This window comes from Macaca mulatta, chromosome 2 (genome assembly GCF_049350105.2).
Source record: "Macaca mulatta isolate MMU2019108-1 chromosome 2, T2T-MMU8v2.0, whole genome shotgun sequence".
NCBI lineage: Eukaryota > Metazoa > Chordata > Mammalia > Primates > Cercopithecidae > Macaca > Macaca mulatta.
The window spans coordinates 159,090,287-159,109,254 of record NC_133407.1 but is presented as its reverse complement, the minus strand read 5'-3'; the positions used below and the strand labels follow the sequence as shown (position 1 = coordinate 159,109,254).

At 43.5% G+C, this 18,968-nt stretch overlaps 1 protein-coding gene across 15 annotated transcripts in view; it reads left to right on the top strand.

The window, feature by feature from the left end:
- The window catches only part of KALRN (kalirin RhoGEF kinase), a 693,044-nt gene that overhangs the window by 615,747 nt on the left and 58,329 nt on the right, over positions 1–18,968 (top strand). For 14 of the 15 annotated variants that reach the window (XR_013414358.1, XM_015130033.3, XM_028844557.2 and 11 more), the window contains 8 exons: positions 6,295–6,425; positions 10,800–10,866; positions 12,304–12,407; positions 12,590–12,659; positions 13,289–13,375; positions 14,224–14,316; positions 15,772–15,822; positions 16,688–16,765. Coding sequence is in view for 14 of the 15 variants with exons in the window: in XM_015130033.3 (XP_014985519.1) it covers positions 6,295–6,425; positions 10,800–10,866; positions 12,304–12,407; positions 12,590–12,659; positions 13,289–13,375; positions 14,224–14,316; positions 15,772–15,822; positions 16,688–16,765 (681 nt within the window). In the remaining variant the exon portion in view is untranslated. Of the gene's footprint in view, positions 1–6,294; positions 6,426–10,799; positions 10,867–12,303; positions 12,408–12,589; positions 12,660–13,288; positions 13,376–14,223; positions 14,317–15,771; positions 15,823–15,857; positions 15,939–16,687; positions 16,766–18,968 lie in introns of all 15 variants that reach the window. The other variant, XM_077993773.1, reaches the window with a different exon arrangement.

Below are 18,968 nucleotides of genomic sequence, written 5' to 3'. Positions count from 1 at the left end.
CATCCATGTCCCTGCAAAGGACAAGAACCCATCCTTTTGTATGACTGCATAGTATTCTATGGTGTATATGTGCCGTATTTTCTTTATCCAGTCAATCACTGATGGGCATTTGGGTTGGTTCCAAGTCTTTGTTATTGTGAACAGTGCTGCAATAAACATACATGTGCATGTGTCTTTATAATAGAATGATTTATAATCCCTTGGGTATATACCCAGTAATGGGATTGTTGGATCAAATGGTATTCCTGGTTCTAGATCCTTGAGGAATCGCTACACTGTCTTCCACAATGTTTGAACTAATTTGCACTCCCACCAACAGCGTAAAACTGTTCCTATTTCTCCACATCCTCTCCAGCATCTGTTGTTTCCTGACTTTTTAATGATTGCCATTCTAACTGGTGTGAGATGGTATCTCATTGTGGTTTTGATTTGCATTTCTCTAATGACCAGTGATGATGAGCTTTTTTTCATGTTTGTTGGCCACATAAATGTCTTCTTTTGAGACATGTCTGTTCATATCCTTTACCCACTTTTTGATGGGGTTGTTTGTTTGTTTCTTGTAAATTCGCTTGAGTTTTTTGTAGATTCTGGATATTAGCCCTTTGTCAGATGGATAGATTGCAAAAATTTTCTCCCATTCTATAGATTACCTGTTTACTCTGATGATAGTTTCTTTTGCTGTGCAGAAGCTCTTTAGTTTAATTAGATCCCATTTGTCAGTTTTGACTTTTGTTGCCATTGCTTTTGGTATTTTAATCATAAAGTTTTTGCCCATGCCGATGTCCTGAATGGTATTGCCTAGGTTTTCTTCTAGGGATTTTAGGTTTTAGGTTTTAAAAATGTTTAAGTCTTTAATACATCTTGAGTTAATTTTTGTTTAAGGTGTAAGGAAGGGGCCCACTTTCAGTTTTCTGCATATGGCTAGCCAGTTTTCCCAACACCATTTATTAAATAGGAAATCCTTTCCCCATTGCTTGTTTTTTAAGGCTGAATAATATTTCTCTCTCTCTCTCTCTCTCTCTCTCTCTGTGTGTGTGTGTGTGTGTGTGTGTATCACAGATTCTTTAACCATCAGTAACACTTAGGTGTTTCCATATCATGCTATTGTACATAATACTGCAATGAACATGGGGGTGCAGATATTTTAAGAAAAGCTGACTTCATTACCTACCCAGAAGAGAAATATATACCCAGAAGAGGGATTATTGGGTCATATAATAATTCCATTCTTAATTTATTTGGGAACCTCCATACTGTTTTCCACAATGTCTATACAAATCTACATTCCCACCAACATGTACTAGGGTTCCCTTTTTTTCACACCCTTGCCAACATTTGTTATCTCTTATTTTTTATTTTTATTTTTTTTGCTGTCTCCCTGTCTGGAAATTGAACCCCAATATCTTATTTTTTTCATAATAGCCATCCTAACAGTTGTGATATGCAAATTTTTATCAAAGAGGAGCAACTAAGAGGTGATTGGTTGGTGTGGTAGGTGGTACTGGACCAGCCAGCTTACCCATTGTCTCATCACATGAGCTTTGATCCCTTCCCAAGAGTTACATAGCATATTTAATAAATTCTTGGAGTCCTCCTGTACACCAGGCTTTGAAATCAAGCACAGAATTTTCCTTATAGGGAGCTCGCAGTCTCTAGGGTTAATGCTCAAAATCCTCTCCTCCCTGGACTGTTGGCAATCATTTCCTCTCAGATTTTAGTCTAACATCTCTTGCTAGAGGGATCTTTCTTTTACTGTTTTTTTTTTGTGTGTGTGTGTGTGTGTGTGTGTGTGTGTGTGTGTGTGTGTGTGTGTGTGTTTGAGACAGAGCCTTGCTGTGTCACCCAGTCTGGAGTGCAGTGGCGTGATCTCGGCTCACTGCAGCCTCCACCTCCCAGGTTCAAGTGATTTCTTGCCTCAGCCTCCCGAGTAGCTGGGAATACAGGCCTGTGCCACCACATCTGACTAGTTTTTGTATTTTTAGTAGAGATGGGGTTTCACCATGTTGGCCAAGCTGGTCTTGAACTCCTGACCTCAGGTTATCGGTCTGCCTCAGCCTCCCAAAGTGTTGGGATTACAGGCATGAGCCACTGCGCCTGGCCTCTTTTCCATTTTTTTTTAATTAATAGTTCTTTTCTGACTAATAAAAGAAATATATGCTTATTCAAAAAAATTTGGAAAAATGACAACAGTATAAATATAAATCATCATCTAGACATATTCAGTGTTGAAATTTTGATATATTTTCTTCTAGACCCTTTTAAAAATAGTATAATTAATCATAGAATACTTAAAGTTTAAGTTCTGTTTTTCTTTACTATCACATCAGAGACATTGTCCCAAATTATGAAAATATCTTTGGAGCATTAAGACTGACATTTCTAAGTCTTAAAACATGTTATTTCCCTGCTTACAACTGTCCCATCATTGGTCTTAGAAGGTAAAGTTTCTACTTCTTTATTTTTAATTTAATTTTTATTTTTTATTTAGTAGAGTGGGGTCTCACTATGTTGCCCAGGCTCGATTCAAACTCCTGAGCTCAAATGATCCTCCCACCACAGCCTCCCAAACTGCTGGCATTACAGGCATGAGCCACCATTCCCGGCCAAGTCTCTACTTCTGAATGCCATGCAGACAAGGTTCCTTATGATCTGATCCCTGCAAACTTCTCCAGGATTCTATTTTCACTCCTCACTCCCTCTTCCTTTAATACCTACTCACCCAGACTCACAGAACACACAGTTATTTGCCAACCCCCTTCCCTCACACTCTGTACTCTGCCCACACCAGGCTACTTTCAGGTTCCCAGGCTGCCCCCACGTCATTCGCTCTTTCACCCTATATTCACAATGCTGCTTCTGCCTGGAATGTCCTCCCGTTGGCATATCCAGTGAAACTCTCCTCATTTATCCGTTCTCAGTTCGAGCATTGCCTCTTTCATTAAGTCTTTCCTTTGCTTCTCCACCCCACCATAGAGCCACCTGCTCCTTTTGTTCATCCTCCATTGTACCCTGTCTCTCTACAAGAGACCCATTTTGGCTTAGATTATGGAGGCCAGGGAGCCTTGTCTTATTCATCCTCGTTTCTCCAGCACTTTGCAAATATTTAGCATGTAGTAGATGTTCAATAAATATTTGCCTGAATTCAAATCAGTGGTTACAATACTATGTGATGAATGCCGTGCAGGGAGTGTGAAAAGAGTGTTTACAGGTGCACAGCGGAGGGGCAGGTTATGAGTATATGGTCTCAGATCCAGCGCCCAGGAAATGTGCTCATTTTAAATATGGGGATGACCTTCCTTCACACTTCATCACATATTTGAATCTATTTGCATTTCTATTCCCCATCCTTGGATCGACTATGGGAACATTTGTTGCTCTATCCCCATATACCTTTCCCTTTGTCCTCTGAGACTACTTGTGCCCTGAGCTCCAGGTGGGACAGAAGTCCTCACTGTGGCAGAAACCTGGCCACCACTGCCTTTTTTCTCCCAGGAGCAGAACAGACAATTTTAGGTCAGCTGTAGTTGCCCTTAGCTGGGGCTCAGTATCCCAGCTCTAGCATAGGTAGGTAGGTCTTCAGAGGCAATCACTCTTGAATTATTACAAGCATTAAAATCAAACTCATTGTTTTAGGCAGACTACCTAGCATATAGCTTTAGCCAAATTCTTTCTTTCTCTTGTCCTTCTCTATCACTGTTGCCATCCCAGCGAGTCCTCCCCTGGAGATAACTTGGGCTACTTTGCTCATAGAACAGGTCAGGTAGGAGGAGATGGAAGTATTTCCCCATTTGACAGAATGGACTCCTCAGATGTTCTTTGTTCTGTAGAAAGGTTGAGAGTGGACCACAAGAAGTTGGATGCTCCATGGGAGTGCCTGTGGGCAGAGATGTCACCCTGGGAAGGGGTGGGAGCACAGAGGATACCACTGAGCAGCAATTCACCAGAGGAAAACATTCATTTCTTCTAAGGGCAAAGGGATGGACCTGTGAATGAACTTCAGCAGTATCTAATGGTCAAGTGAGCCTATAAACCAGGGCTTGTTTCCCAGGCATTGCAGTCACCATGCTACCACTCAACAGGCTGCAGAATAAAGGCTGAAACAGGACAATGAGGAGAAGGAGAGGGAAAGTAAAAGGCATGTAATCAAATCAATCACCAGCTGGGCCCATCTGCCCAGGAGCCTGTCTCTGGTGATGGCACCAGGAGACATGTCATTGGAATGCCTGCCTGTGTGCTTGGTTGTCAAGCCTCAGCACCAGACACTCTCATTTCCTTAATGACAGGTTACAGATCCTGTATCTATAAATTGAGCTAAACCCTTCTTGACCTTTCCATATTTTTAGCCTATACTGCTGCTCTGGATATAACAACTTCCATGGCCGATTACTTGTTCTGTGAATACCTTTATCTCAAGTTAAAAGAAATTCTCTCTCAAATTTGAAGACCCTGTCCTCTTAGTTTCAGTTTCTAGTGTTGGTAACAAATTCATGTTTAGCCCTTGGCACATTTTGTCAGTTTGGGGGTGAGGGGGATGGAAGAAGTTTGATATCTCTGCTGTGTTATGTTTTTCAGATTCAAATATTTATATTCTCCATCTTTTTTATAAAATGGACCAACAGGAACCTCATTGCTTTTTTATTTATTTCTCTGGACCTTTCTTTTCTACCTCTGTTTAGCCTATGTTAAAATAGAGCAACTAAGAGCATTGTGACAAATACTCCAAGTGCAGCTCACTGAAGGCCAGGCTGAAGCCTTTACTTCCTACTACCTTTTTGGACTGCATTTTTAAAAATCTTTGTGACTTTAACCTTAGGGCTAATGTTTTCAAAAACTACTAAATGAAACTGTTTCTGTTAGCTGCAGTAGCTGGTTTAGACAGGCATCTTGTAAGGGCAGTTTAGGGCCAGGCATGGTGTCTCACACCTGTAATCCGAGCACTTTGAGAGGCTGAGGTGGGAGTACCACTTGAGCCCAGGAGTTCAAGACCATCCTGGGCAACGTAATGAGACCCCTGTCTCTACAGAAAAAAAAAAAAAAAAAAAAAAAAAAGATTAGCTGGATGTGGTGGTACATGCCTGTCCCAGCTATTCGGGAGACTGAGGTGAGAGGATTGCTTGAGCTTGGGAGGTCGAGGCTGCAGGGAGCCGTGATTGCACCACTGCACTCCAGCCTCGGCAATAGAGTGAGACCCTGTCTCAAAAAGATAGATAGATGGATGGACAGATGGATGGATGGATGGATGGATGGATGGATGGATGGATGGATGGATGGATGGATGGATGGACAGACGGACGGATGAACGGACGGACGGACGGACAGAGAGCGAGAGAGAGAGAGAGAGAGAGAGAGAGATTCTGGCTGGGTGCATTGGCTCATGCTTGTAATCCCAACACTTTGGGAGACTGAAGCGGGAGGATCACTTGAGCCCAGGAGTTCAAGACCAGCCTGGGCAACATAATGAGACCTTGTCTCTAAAATAATAATAATAATAATAAAGAATAGCCTTAGATTAGTCTCTCATTATTTGTTTTACAGTTGCCCAACTTGACCTTACTCTCCAGCCTTACTGTGTATCCACACTACTCCTGCCAATTTGCATAATGAAATGCTAAATGTCACTGTGTAATCCTTCTTCCAGGACACTTGTAAAAGTGTTAAGATTGACTCCATTTTGAGTATTTTTATTGTTAATAGTTCCATCCATGGGGACAGGGGAAAACCTCATCATCATAGGACATTTTTAACTTTTCAAAGGGGTTGTACAGCTATTATCTCTGCCTATTCCTTAGAAATCTGCAGAGAGGGAAGATTTAATTTGAAAACTGAGAAAAACTGAAGCATGGAACAATTTTAGCTATCTCACATAAATCATTCAGTGACTAGCAGATCTGGGATTCAAATTTAGGTTCTTTTACCCTTAGTTCCCTCTATAGTACCACATTTGCCCTTTTCACTTGTTTTGTGTAACTGCATATTTGGTATAGAATTGCAATCATTATCATTACCTCTGGAGCTCTTACCTAGAGATAGTCACTTTGACAATTTCATTATGTCTGAGAAATTGGCAGCACATAGATGCCAAGTACATCCTGGTTGCCTGAGAAGGTGGCAGCTCTGGGCTCCCTGCTGCAGGAGGATAAAGTCTCTGGTCTCCTAATACTTCACTGTGGTTTGGTGAGAACAGCCTTGGCTACTGATTTTCCATGTTGTCTATGGCTAGGCTGGGAGGACACAGGGATTCCAAATGACTTTTCAAAGTACACTTTTCTAAGGCTGTTTTTTCTTTCTTTTCAGAGTCTAGAAGGAGGCTCATACCGGGGGAGCTTGAAAGACCCTGCGGGCTGCCTGAATGAGGGGATGGCCCCACCCACACCTCCTAGAAACCCAGAAGAAGAACAGAAAGCCAAGGCCCTGAGAGGCAGGATGTAAGTGGCTTCCCCAGATTTCTCCCTGTGGTGCACACGTGAGTGTGGTGGATGATGGGCAAAGGTTGGGGAGAATTCGAGAGGGGCTCCCCACGCTGTTTCCACTGACATCATTCATTCTAAGAGTCAGATCTGTGCAGCATAGCACTGATAAACATTGAGCCACTTCGGCACTGACTTGATTGAAGTTTAGGCTAAAGTATATTCTGTGAGATAGCAGCTATTACTGACAAACTGTGGTTATAGGTCTGTTAGAAATTTAAAACAAGGTGATAAAAGGAAAATGGTAAAGTTGAGGAAACTATGAGACTGTTACTGAGGGCCTGTAGAATCGGAGAATCTCTGACTGCGGCAGAAAGTCTGATAGTGGTCACCTAAGAAAACATTTCCCCAAATGTGGGAAAGTTATATGTAGAGGAAGGAGCTGTTGTACCACCAAGCAGGTCCCGTCTCTACTCCTTCTCCAAAGGTTTTAATTTTGCATCTGTTTCTGGGATTAGTTCCAAGAGAACTTCTTCTCCACTTTGAATAGTTAGTGGTAAAATATAATTCATAGTGCAGAACAATCCCATGTTATGCAAGAGTTATCTATGTTGATATGAAGTCAATCTATTATTTGAGCTGATCAAGAATATACCAGATACCACTAGTACAAAAGCAGAACTCCTCCAAAACTTTCTTTTTTCTTTTTTTTTTTTTTTGAGACAAGGTCTTGCTTGGTCACACAGACTAAAGTGCAGTGGCATGATCATAGCTCACTGCAGCCTTGACCTCCTGGGCTCGAGGGATCCTCTCGCCTCAGCCTCCCAAGTAACTGGGACTACAGGTGTGCACCACCATACCTGGCTAATTATTTTATTTTCTGTAGAGATGGAGCCTCGCTTTGTTGCCCTGGCTGGTCTGGAACTCCTAGGTTCAAGTAATCCTCCTGCCTCAGCCTCCCAAAGTGCTGAGATTGCAGGCAGGATCCACCGCACTTGACCAACTTTTGTTTTCTTGTTTAGGGTTTGGCTCTATGTTGGAAGCAGAGCTACTGATGAGTCTTAGACATAGCTCAGCATGTGAGAGATTATAAGCAGTAGCAAGAATTGGGGAGGCAGGTGTGAAAGGTCCCTCCCTGTTGTTAATTAGCCTGCCTCTCACTCTCAAATTCATCACTCCTTTAGCCTGGCCACAGACAGGAAAACTAGCAAAAATAAGTCAGACCAGGTCCTTCTGTTACCTGGAAATGTACAAAGTGTCTATTTATGGGTTTTTGTTTCCTAGGAAACAAAAGTGAGAACATCACAGTGAAGGCCTGGTGTGAAAGCAGGGCTATCATATCACTTCTTAGTGGAGATAAACAAGTGGCATGTAAATCCTGTAATTCCATATTTACCCACTCAGCTTTGTGAGTACTCAAGGGGAACCCGAAGAAGTTGGTAAATGGGATAGAGGTTGAGAAATGCCATCCCCAAAGGGAAATTTCCTAGGACTTGCACAAAACTGAGTCTCCTTAGTTTCTCAGATTGTTACACAGGTGAGGCCGTGTTGGAGCTGATGTCTTAGTCCTTTGTCAAGCCAAAACAAAGCTTAAGTCAGGAAGGTGACCTCTGAGGTGGCAGGTGACCTCTGAGGTGGCAGGTGACCCTGGGCAAAGCCAGTCACTACTCTTAGCATGTAGCTTGAACTGGCCTTTGAGCAGTCATTTAAGCCATTGTCCAGATACAATAGGCCACAAAAGTTTGCTGTCTCTTTTGCCCACTTCATTCATCTCTTCTCCCTCTTCTCATTCTTGCCAAAATCCACACCTCTTCACATCCTGAACTATCCTGGAAATACAACTGTTAGAGTATCTCATTCCTCTTACTATATCTCATCCTTGTTCTATCCTGCTGTACTTTATGGTCATGATGAAAGGGTGGTGTAGAGGTGTTTCACTGTTAACCATATGTGAGGCCAGAGGCTGAGGGGTGTAGAGAACCAAGACTCAATCCAGAAGATGGCAGCAGGGCATCAAAGGGTTAAATGAGAGCTCCACGGAGAAAAGATGAACACAAATAGTCATTTGTCCAGGAGAAGAAAAAAGTTGAGAATGGAGTTACTTGTCTTCAAGTTTTAGTCATTCATTCAACAAATACTGGTCTAACACCAGTTATGTACCATCAGTGGGATACATCACTGAATAAGACAAATAATAACAACAAAAGTCTTTGCTCTCATGGCAAGTTTAAATTCTAGTGGGAGAAGTCAGACAATAAACAAAATTAATTATGTAGTATGTTGGAAACATGAAAAAGAAAAAAAAAATAGAGCAGTGTAAGGGAGATCCAGAGAAAAAATGAGGCCATGTTGCCATTTTAAATGGCCCTGGCATTTTCACAAAGACTGGGGGAGGTAAGGAATAAGCCATAGAGAAAAAGTGTTCTCGAGAGAGAGAACAGCCGGTGCAATGAATCTAAGAGATTTTCTATGGAAGACCAGCCATTCCCTATCCCTGTGAAAGGAGGTTAGAAGTGGTTCTAACATGTAGCTGAAATAATTTTAGTTGGACCAAAGAATAACATTTGTTTGTAAATAACTTCTACTAATAAGAACTTACCATGAAAAACATGCCTTGTTGTCAGTTCATTTGGCAATTAATTGTGCACTGCCTTGCGATACCTGCAATTTAAATCCCTGATGTCACTTTTCAGAATGTCTTTTAATACGTCGTGGTTTCCCCAGGTACTTCATTAACCCTTCAAGGGAAAAGATGACAGGTCCACTAGCAGCACCTAATACAGTTTCCTTCTCTAGAGGCTGAGAAGCCAAAGATAGTCCTCATCTGTCAGCAAATAGCTTAGGATAAAAATATCGCTTGGAGACAGAGAGCTGGACTTCATCTCCAGAGGGCCCTCCCAGCCCCACATTCCCACTCTAACTTTCCTGTGGGTTTTCTTTTGCCACTTTCTACTAGGCAGTAACTTGGGCCATGGTAAAGATATATTTAAATGCTTTTATTTGGCCTTGCCAGTTCCTTCCTGTGGCCTAAAACACATGATTGTCTGTGCTGGAGAGGGAGCTGTTGGAAGTGCTGGGTGCACTGATAAAGAAGCGTGTGTTCCTCTGCTTCCTCCCCATTGCCCAGAGGCCCCAGCCCCAGGAATGTGGTGGCTTCTGGGGCTATACAGAGCAAGAATTTCAGATGAATTGCTCCTGGGTTCAAAATGGTTACCACCCTTGTGCTGGGGTCCCACTTTGACATCTCAGAACTTTATCCCTTCTGCTACTTGGGCCCAAAATGCAATTGTGTGGTCCCAGGCAAAACTCATTCCAATCAGATTGGAAGAGTGTGACTCCAGTAGGTTGCACAGCACCACCCTGCCCCTGTGCACAACTATTAGCATTTTATGTAAAGCTCTTTAGCGTCTGGACAAAAGACAGAGTGTTTGGGTTTGAGGCTTCAGGGACTCCCAAGAGCCAGTCAGAGTAGTTTACCAGGCAGTGGGCTGCTGGGAAAGAGCATGGTTTTTGGACTCTTAAACAACTGGGTTCAAATCCTGGCTCTGCTACTCACTTTATAATCATGGTCAGGCTACCTAATCTTTCTGTCTCCGCATTTTCATTTATGTAAAATAGGCTTTACAATACCTACCTTATTATAAGCATGGGAAAACCCAGATGAAGGGAGTGGCACATAGTGTGGTAGAAAGAATTAACAAGAAAGAAACCAAGAGAGCAAATGTCCTTGTAATTGTTAAATCCTGCATCCTGGAGAAGGTAGGGATGCATTAAAGGTATGATTTTGGTGTGTCTGCAGTCCATCTTTCTGGCCTTGACTGGGGATCTTCCAGGCCAGTTACCATGGATACCTATCTGAATAATTGCAACTTCCATATCCTAAAAGCTTCACTTGGTATCTATCCATGTCTTGGAGGACTTACAGGTTGGTAATCAAATGGTCTTTCTCCTCTTGTTAAGTGAAGAATGGAGCTGAAATGAAGGAAGAAAAGTCTCATCCTGATCCCCTGCCGACACTGGCCTCAAAGCTTTCAGAACTCAGTTTTGCCAAAATGGTTGCCATTCTTTCTGCCCTCTGTCTATATAATTGTTCAGTTGTAGGTGAGGGAGAAACACGTGAAGAATAGAAAGAATGCTAGGTGCTGAGTGTCATTTTTTGTGTGACTATTGTATGTCACCTGGGGACGTCCTTTCTGACCTTGGTGTCCTCAGCCCTTCAATAGGGCCTTCTGTAGGGAAAGCATCCGTAAGCATCTTTCCCAGGAGATAAATGTGGGTGTTTTAGGGGGTCTTGTCATAAAGGTGCCAAAGTAACTTTTCTGTGAACTTAAAGTAAAGATTTTTGGCTTAACAATGAAGAGGAACACTCATTGTTCTTAATCTCCTGCTCAGGTTTGTCCTGAATGAGCTGGTACAGACAGAGAAAGACTATGTCAAGGATCTGGGCATTGTGGTGGAGGTAAGTAGAGGGTTCCAGGTGGGTCTGTGGTCACCCAACCAGGAGCACATTGGACTCTACCTAGGCCAAGGTGTTTTAATCTGATGGTTACATATACTTTACTGTCTGAGCACTTGCAGAAATGAAAATAAAAATGGTAATAAGTAGAATATGTAGGCAATATTTTTCTTTTCCCCTTGAAATAAGCTATTTAGAGGGAGGTAGAGGCCCGAATGTTATAGCATTTCGGGGAGCCTCTTGGTTACAGCGGAACTCATTCCACTTTGTTTTAGGTGACCAAGCTATTGTCTTAAGAGCTTTTCTTTGATGTTTAACTATGTGGACATATATTCTTCAGAGCTATGAGCCACATAGGCATAAAACAGGTCATTCTTAGTGGAATCTTAGGGCTTATACATTTCCATAGATTTTAAGGATAAGTGTTATAGCTAGCAAAAACACAGATAAAAGGAAAACCCACCAATGAGCAAGGTTGACAGGTCCACAGTTAAAAGTCAACTTGGTAGTAAATCAAACAACTCTAGCTCGGTAGGAATTCACTTACGAGGAACTTAGACACTTGGATGAAAAAAAACCTGAGAAAATAAATGGCTAATTTGAGTGACTTAGAGCCCTATTGTTAATCATCTTGAAAGAACATGAAGTCTACAAATTATATGGCTACATTGCCTGCTGCTTCCTTACATTTAACCTGAGTCCCCATCCTGTGAAATCTGCTGACTTAGGGTTTTATATTTGCTTACCTGAACCTTGGATAAACAGATTAACCAGGCATATAGAAGACCTGAATTTTGACTTATGGGAAGTTATTCTTGTCTTTTTGTGGGGCTGGGGGGGTGGAAGAGGTACAGCAGCTTCCATACGTACTCCAGCCCAGGAGTAGAGGACAAGGGAATCTGGAGACTGGGAGGCTGAACTGCAGGGAACTCAGACATCAGCGGTGCGATTATGGGACAAGTCATCCAACACCCAGGTGCCTGGGTTTTCTTGTCTGTCAGATGGAGATAATGCTACCTGTCCAACCTCCAAACCTGATGTTAAACCAAAAATGAAATTCTATATGATCGCATTTTATAGACTATAAAGTATTAGCATATTAAGACTTACTTCTAGGCCAGATGTATCTAATTCTGAGCCTTTACAGACCTGATTAACATGGACTGGGAGAAGGAAGAGGGACAGCTTATTGTTTTCTTCTGTGCTCTGCTTTCTTAAGGGGACTGGAGACAAAGAAGGGGATCCTGAAACTCATAAAAGTTTTGTCCTTTGCTCTGCACCGGGGGTAAAAGACCTGGTTGAATAGTGAGAAACCATAGAAGCATTTGTCCTCAAACTCACACAGAGAGTGTGGGCTCGCAGGGGTGCTGTGGTGTGTAGCACAGCCCAGAAAGCTTTCCTCTGAAAATATGCTACTAACCACTGCCTTTGCTGCTGCAGGGCTTCATGAAGAGAATAGAAGAAAAGGGTGTCCCTGAGGATATGCGAGGAAAGGACAAAATCGTGTTTGGAAATATTCATCAGATTTATGACTGGCATAAGGAGTAAGTGTTAACGCTGCCCCGAGGATCCAGCGTCCTGGGAACCCAGGACTTGCGTCCTCTTCCTGCATCTGACTCAAGGGGTAGGGCTTAGGGGAGAGTCTTCTGTCACTCATCTTATTATTGAGAAAGAATACAGTTCTGAATAATGTGGCTTCCTTCTCTTATCCCCTTTCTCCTTTTAGTTTTTTCCTGGCGGAACTGGAAAAGTGTATCCAGGAGCAAGACAGATTGGCACAGCTCTTTATTAAGCATGTGAGTGTCTCCCATCACCTCCTCCCCAACTCCTTCACTAGGCTCATTTATATTCATTTTAAAATCCTGGCCAGGCACAGTGGCTCACACCTGTAATTCTAACACTTCAAGAGGCCAAGGTGGGAGGATTGCTTGAGCCCAGGAATTGAGACCAGCCTGGGCAACATAGCGAGGCCCCCATCTCTACAAAGAATTTAAAAATTAGCCAGGGCTGGTGGCACATGCCTATAGTCCTAGCCACTTGGAGGGCTGAGGCAGGAGGATCGCTTGATCCTGGGAGGTCAAGACTGCAGTGAGCCACGATGGCCCCACCCTGCACTCCAGCCTGGGTGACAGGGCGAGACCCTGTCTCAGAAGAAAAATAAATAAAATTTCTTCTCTTCTGCTCTTCCTTGACTGACTTTCCTTCTCAGCCCTCTCTGAGTCTTTTTGTTTGTTTTTTTGACCACCATGGCGATTTGGAAAGTGGCTCTTGCCCACCACATTTATATCCCTGGTATTCAGCTGCCTTGGTGCCTCCCCAAGTGTGCCTTAGTCCTTCGTTCACGTGGAGGCCAGCACGGCACTCTGAGATTGAACAAAAGGCACAAGATGCCTGACTGTCCGCATGTCTCTCTCTGTTCTTTCAGGAACGGAAACTGCACATCTACGTGTGGTACTGTCAGAATAAGCCACGCTCAGAGTACATCGTTGCTGAGTATGACACCTACTTTGAGGTAAGCTGCGCGGGCTTTGCTGAACTAGGATGGGAGGAAAACTCAGGCCAAGACAGCCACTTTCAGAAATACCAGACATCATCCATCCATAGGTGACCCCCACACAGCACCGTTGACCCCTTCACGGCAGGAATAGCTGCCTCAACAAAGAAAGCAGCTTCTTAGCTAAATTTTCATGAGCACCTTCACTTGAGAGGAGCTGAGGTGGCCCAGTCTGGGTTCTCATTTGAGAAGCCCCTATTTGCAGAATCAGCCTGAACACAGAGACGGTTTGAGAAGCTCCAGTTCTTCTTAAGTGACCCTGGAGCAGATTGTACCCACCAGTCGCCCAGGGACCACTTACTGAGGAGCCTTCTGTTGGTTGAAGGGTTTGCAGCCACTTCCCAGTCTCTGCTTGGCCTAGCCTGGAAGGATTGATTTTGCGGGCAGAAAGGCAGCACTGTCACTTAGAAAGAGCGCTCAGCTGAGTGTTGGGAGATCTGAGTTTAGGGCCCTGCTCCAAAGGCTTGTGTGTCAAGGAGAAACCCCTTTTCCCTGCTTTTTCCCTGAAGCAGTGGAGAGAATAAGGCCCCTCCAGCTTGTCTCCCAGGACTGGGGTGAAGACCAAGGTGTGGAAGTACTCACTGTAAAAGCATGGGAGGAAGGCAGGAAGCCAGTGGTGATGTGTGTTACGTGTTGTTCATAACAAGTGAACGGTCCTCTAGGCAATTTTACCTCTCACATTGCTTAAAGATTCTTCAGCTTCATTGGAAAACATGCAGACCTGTCTTCCACGCCTTTGAACCCTGATTCAGAGCACCCCAGTTCTTCAGTTCCTTTTTCTTCTAATATTGCTGCCTGTGTTTCAGGAGGTAAAACAGGAGATAAATCAGAGGCTGACACTGAGTGACTTCCTCATCAAGCCCATTCAGAGAATAACAAAATACCAGTTGCTCCTCAAGGTAAGAAGCTGGGAGCCTGGGTCAGGGCTAGAGAAGGGTCCCTCAGGCTCAGAGCAGGTTAGCATAGTGCTAGGCATTCTGCCTCCACCACACTGTCCCAAAGGACTGTGAACTGTGGGAGGGGTGGTAGGGATGTGGGAACTTTTATCCGACTGCTGGTTACTCCATCAGCTTTGCCCCCAGATAAACTGCATGACTGTTCTTCCTGCCCTTAAGGTGGCAGGTTGTTACTTGATTTTCCTTTTTCAATTCACATTCTTACTTTGTCTCAATCATTGACTTGATACCTTTAAAAAATAATAAGAATATAAAATCAGAGTGAACTACAAGGGACAAAGAAAGGGAAAGGCAAGGCTTTAGAAATCTTAGAGTAGTAATACCTAAAATTTGATTTTATATATATATATATTTAAATATAAAATCAATATATTTTACATATAATCAATATATATTATCAAATATTATATATATTTATTTATATTTGAGGCAGGGTCTCACTCTGTCACCCAGGCTGCAGTGCAGTGGCACCGTCATAGCTCACTGCAGCCTCAAATGCCTGAGCTCAAGCGATCCTCCCTTCTCAGCCTCGCACGTAGCTAGGACAACAGGTGCATGCCATCATGCCTGGCTAATTTTTTATTTTTTCGTAGAGACAGGGTCTCACTATGTTGCCCAGGCTGGTCTTAAACTCCTGGCCTCAAGCAATCCTCCCACTCGGCCTCCCAAAGTGTTGAGATCATAGGCATGAGCAACTGTGCCCAGCCTAATTATATTTTAAACAATGGCTTAACTTGATTCATCTTATGGAACTCAGAGGCTAAATAGGAAAGAGAGACTTAACTTTCCTTTCTCTCCTTTCTTGTCATAATCCCCCTTTCCTTCTGTCTTCCCTCCCTCTCACTCTTCCTTCTCCCATAGCTTTGAAATTTTGAGGCTGAGTGCAGTTGCTCACATCTGTAATGCCAGCACTTAGGGAGACTGAGGCAGGTGGATCACCTGAGGTCAGAGTTCAAGACCAACCTGGCCAACCCAAAAATTAGCTGGGTGTGGTGGCACTCACCTGTAATCCCAGCTACTCAAGAAGCTGAGGCAGGAGAATTGCTTGAACCTGGGAGGCAGAGGTTACAGTGAGCCGAAATTGCACCACTGCACTCCAGCCTGAGCAACAGAGTGAGACTCTGTCTCAAAAAAAAAAGAAAAAAAAAAAAAAAGAAAGAAACAAAGTAAGAAAAGAAAAGAAAAAAGAAAAAGAAATTTTGAATATTCTAGGAGTTCTCTCTCTGTTATTACATCTTACATGACTCGTAATTTCATTTCTCAGCTACTCTAAACCATTGCACCTCTGCTGGGAAGGAAAGTCTCCAGGGTATTATTGTATTTTTATGATAAGTTGTTTCCCCGCTGTTTTACTAATTTTACCCCTTCCCACACTCCCCTGCTTCCCCTACTTGTTAGGACTTCCTGAGATACAGTGAGAAGGCTGGTTTGGAGTGCTCAGATATCGAGGTGAGTTTTCTGCTTGTAATGCTTGCTGTTCTTAGGGGCCATATTGGTTATCTCTCTCTAGAGGGGAAAAGATTGTCTCAGGAAGACCATGGATCCAGGTGCATCCCTCTCGGACAGTAAGAGGCTCTTTGTACCTGCTTGAGGAATGGCAAGTGTTAACACAGCGTTTCCTAGAACTCGATAACGTCTGTCCTGGGGTGGACTACAGCTGAGCCCCACTGGTGTTCTTTAGGTTCCTGGTGACACATAGTAGGAAAGGGTAGCCCCTTAATATCCTTCAGAGATTAGATGTAAGTTGCACAAAAGCCTCAGTAAGCAATTTTATTCGTGAAGGCAAGTATTATTTGAGTCAAACATATAAAGTATTCCATTTTCACCTCCCTATCCAAACCCTGCAGACTACGTCCAAGTGAAGTCCTTTGAGACAATGTCACCATGGGATTATTTTAAGCCAGAGAGGTTACAGACCATTCTGACAGATTATTTTAGTTTAAGACCTCTAGTGGCTCACAAGCCAGGCTAAGCTGTTGCCTGGGCAGCCAGGAAGCAACAGAGAGAAGAAAGAAAATCTGAGAAGGCAAGGGACTTGATGAACAAAAACAGGAAGGTAGGGAAAGGAGGAGCTGAGTAATATTCCCCCAACATATGCTCAGTGACTGACATGGAGCCCCTGTGCTGAGGACCAATACCCCCTCTCTGGAACAGAAAGCCCCATACTCTCTGAGTGGACAGCAGGCACCAGCGTCCCTTCCTAGAATAAAGGAGCCACCAGAGATGAAGTCCCTGTTTTCCAGCACTGAATTACCAAGAGCTTCCTGCCTGAGTGCTGTTCCCCCTCCTGAGTGACGATTGTTCTTTCCCACAGAAAGCAGTGGAGTTAATGTGCCTTGTTCCCAAACGTTGCAATGACATGATGAATCTAGGACGTCTGCAAGGCTTCGAGGTGAGTCTTTAAGAATGCATCTAAGCCCACTCTCTCCAGGACAGTAGAAGTCCAAGCTGTTGCAGCTTCCTCCCTCCGAAGCCCTGTGTCCTGCCTCTGCCTCCTTCATTCACTCACCACTATGCCTTCATGCCTGGGCCCCTCTGGTTCACAGTCCTGGAAGATGCATCTCTTTAGGAAGTCCAGCAGTAGGGAGGTCATAAGAAGTTACAGAGCATTTGGCCAAACCAAAGTCAGAATTCCAAGGAGATTGGAAAGACCCAGAGTTCTTTTTTTTTTTTTTTTTTTTTTTTTGAGATGGAGTTTTGCTCTCGTCGCCCAGGCTGGAGTGCAGTGGCGACACAACCTCTGCCTTCCGGGTTCAAGCAATTCTCCTGCCTCAGCCTCCCAAGTAGCTGGGATTACAGGCATGCACCACCACGCCTGGCTAATTTTTTGTATTTTTAGTAGAGACAGGGTTTCTCCATGTTGGTCAGGCTGGTCTTGAACTGACCTCAGGTGATCCCCTGCCTCAGCCTTCCAAAGTGCTAGGATTACAGGCATGAGCCACCACTCCCAACTGTTTCCTTTTTTTTTTTTTTTTTTAAATAAGCACATCAATCATATTCTATTAGGGCTCACTTGCATGACTACTTCACTTTAACTTGATTGCCTCCGTAAAGACCCCATTTCCCAATAAGGTGACATGCTGACATTCTGGCAATTAGGGGCCAGGACTTCAACATAGGAATTGATGAGGGGCATGGAAGGAGAGAAAACACAATTCAGCCCATAACAGTGAACCTTTGAAGAGCAAATTGACTTTCTAATTTAAACTGAATAACTGACTGTTATTAATGTATATCCAAACCTAATAAATTAGCCACACATAATATGTTTTTAAGATTAATATGATAAAATTGGAACTGACACAATTATTGATTGGTACCTAGTAGTTGTTGATCCCTTTAGATAAAGATGTGTATCTTCTATTTCCCAGCAGTCCGAAACCTAAGCTTTCATTATTCCTTTTTTGGGGCAAAGGGATTCCTAGAATTTGAGATAACTAAGAAATAAATGGCTTGTTTTTTTTCTGGCTACACTGGAATGGAATAGATACAAGACAGATATATAGTTGACTCATGCTCATACCACTGTATGAGTAATTTAAGGGATAGTGTATTTAAGTTTGAGTTCATGCATTGGATTCATGACATTGTTGAGCCAAATTCTCTTCTCCTCCTTGCCCTTCCAGCCCATCCCATGTGTCCCTGTCTGGTTTTCATGCTTTGCTGTGACAGGAACTATGTGGACGGTTTTCTTTGCTGTGCGTTTTTCATAAGCTCTTGATCTTCCAAAGCAGGCCGGAGGCATTAGTGTAAGCAGGGTTACTCAGCAGACACACACTGAGTTCTTAACTATTTTTCTTCAGTCATACTGGGTGGAGTTTTATACTTTTTCCCTTGGCATTACATCAGGTCTGAGGCTATACTGAACAAACCAAGAGATCCCTTTTGCTCTTCAACCTTGAAGACCCCATGTTTCCTGAACAGGAGACTAACTGTGCTTCTCTGGGTCTCTGGAGGAAGTGACCACCGGCAGGAGTGGCGTCTGATTGTGCTGTCTGCCCCAAGTTAAACTTCATAGGAGCTGTGTTGTTCATGTGCATGTGCGCGTGTGTGTGTCCATGTAAGGGCACACACAAGCACGGAATCAAGCTTTTAAGTTAAGCACTGCTCTCTCCTGTTTTTGTTAAGCCACCAGAACCTGCTTTTGGCATTCCTTCAGGTAACTGGGAAGGACAGTGAGCATGTGTCTATTCCCTCAGCCCATGGCTTTGGGCTTGAGAGAAGTTAGAGCCTCCTCTTTTAAATTCCCCCCCACTTTCAAATCCTTTGGCTTTCCCTTTGATGCTGGCCGAGCTATAAGCCATGCTAGGTTCTTATGTAATATTAATAGAGCTTTCCTGGCTAGCTGGTCACTGGCTTAATATTAACTCTGGACCAGGGTAGAGATAAGCCTGTTTGGCTGCTGACATTGGCAGTAAGGAGCCATGATCCAAGCAGAGGGCAGGCACTTCTCAGGAACACAAAAGAAAAATAACCCTTCTGCTGGGTAGTGTTTGGAATAAGGCATCACATGAAGGGAATGGCCACATTGGCACCAAAGGACAGAGTTGTCGCCTGAGAAGGAGTACCTGCATTTCAGAGGAGGCCCTCAGATT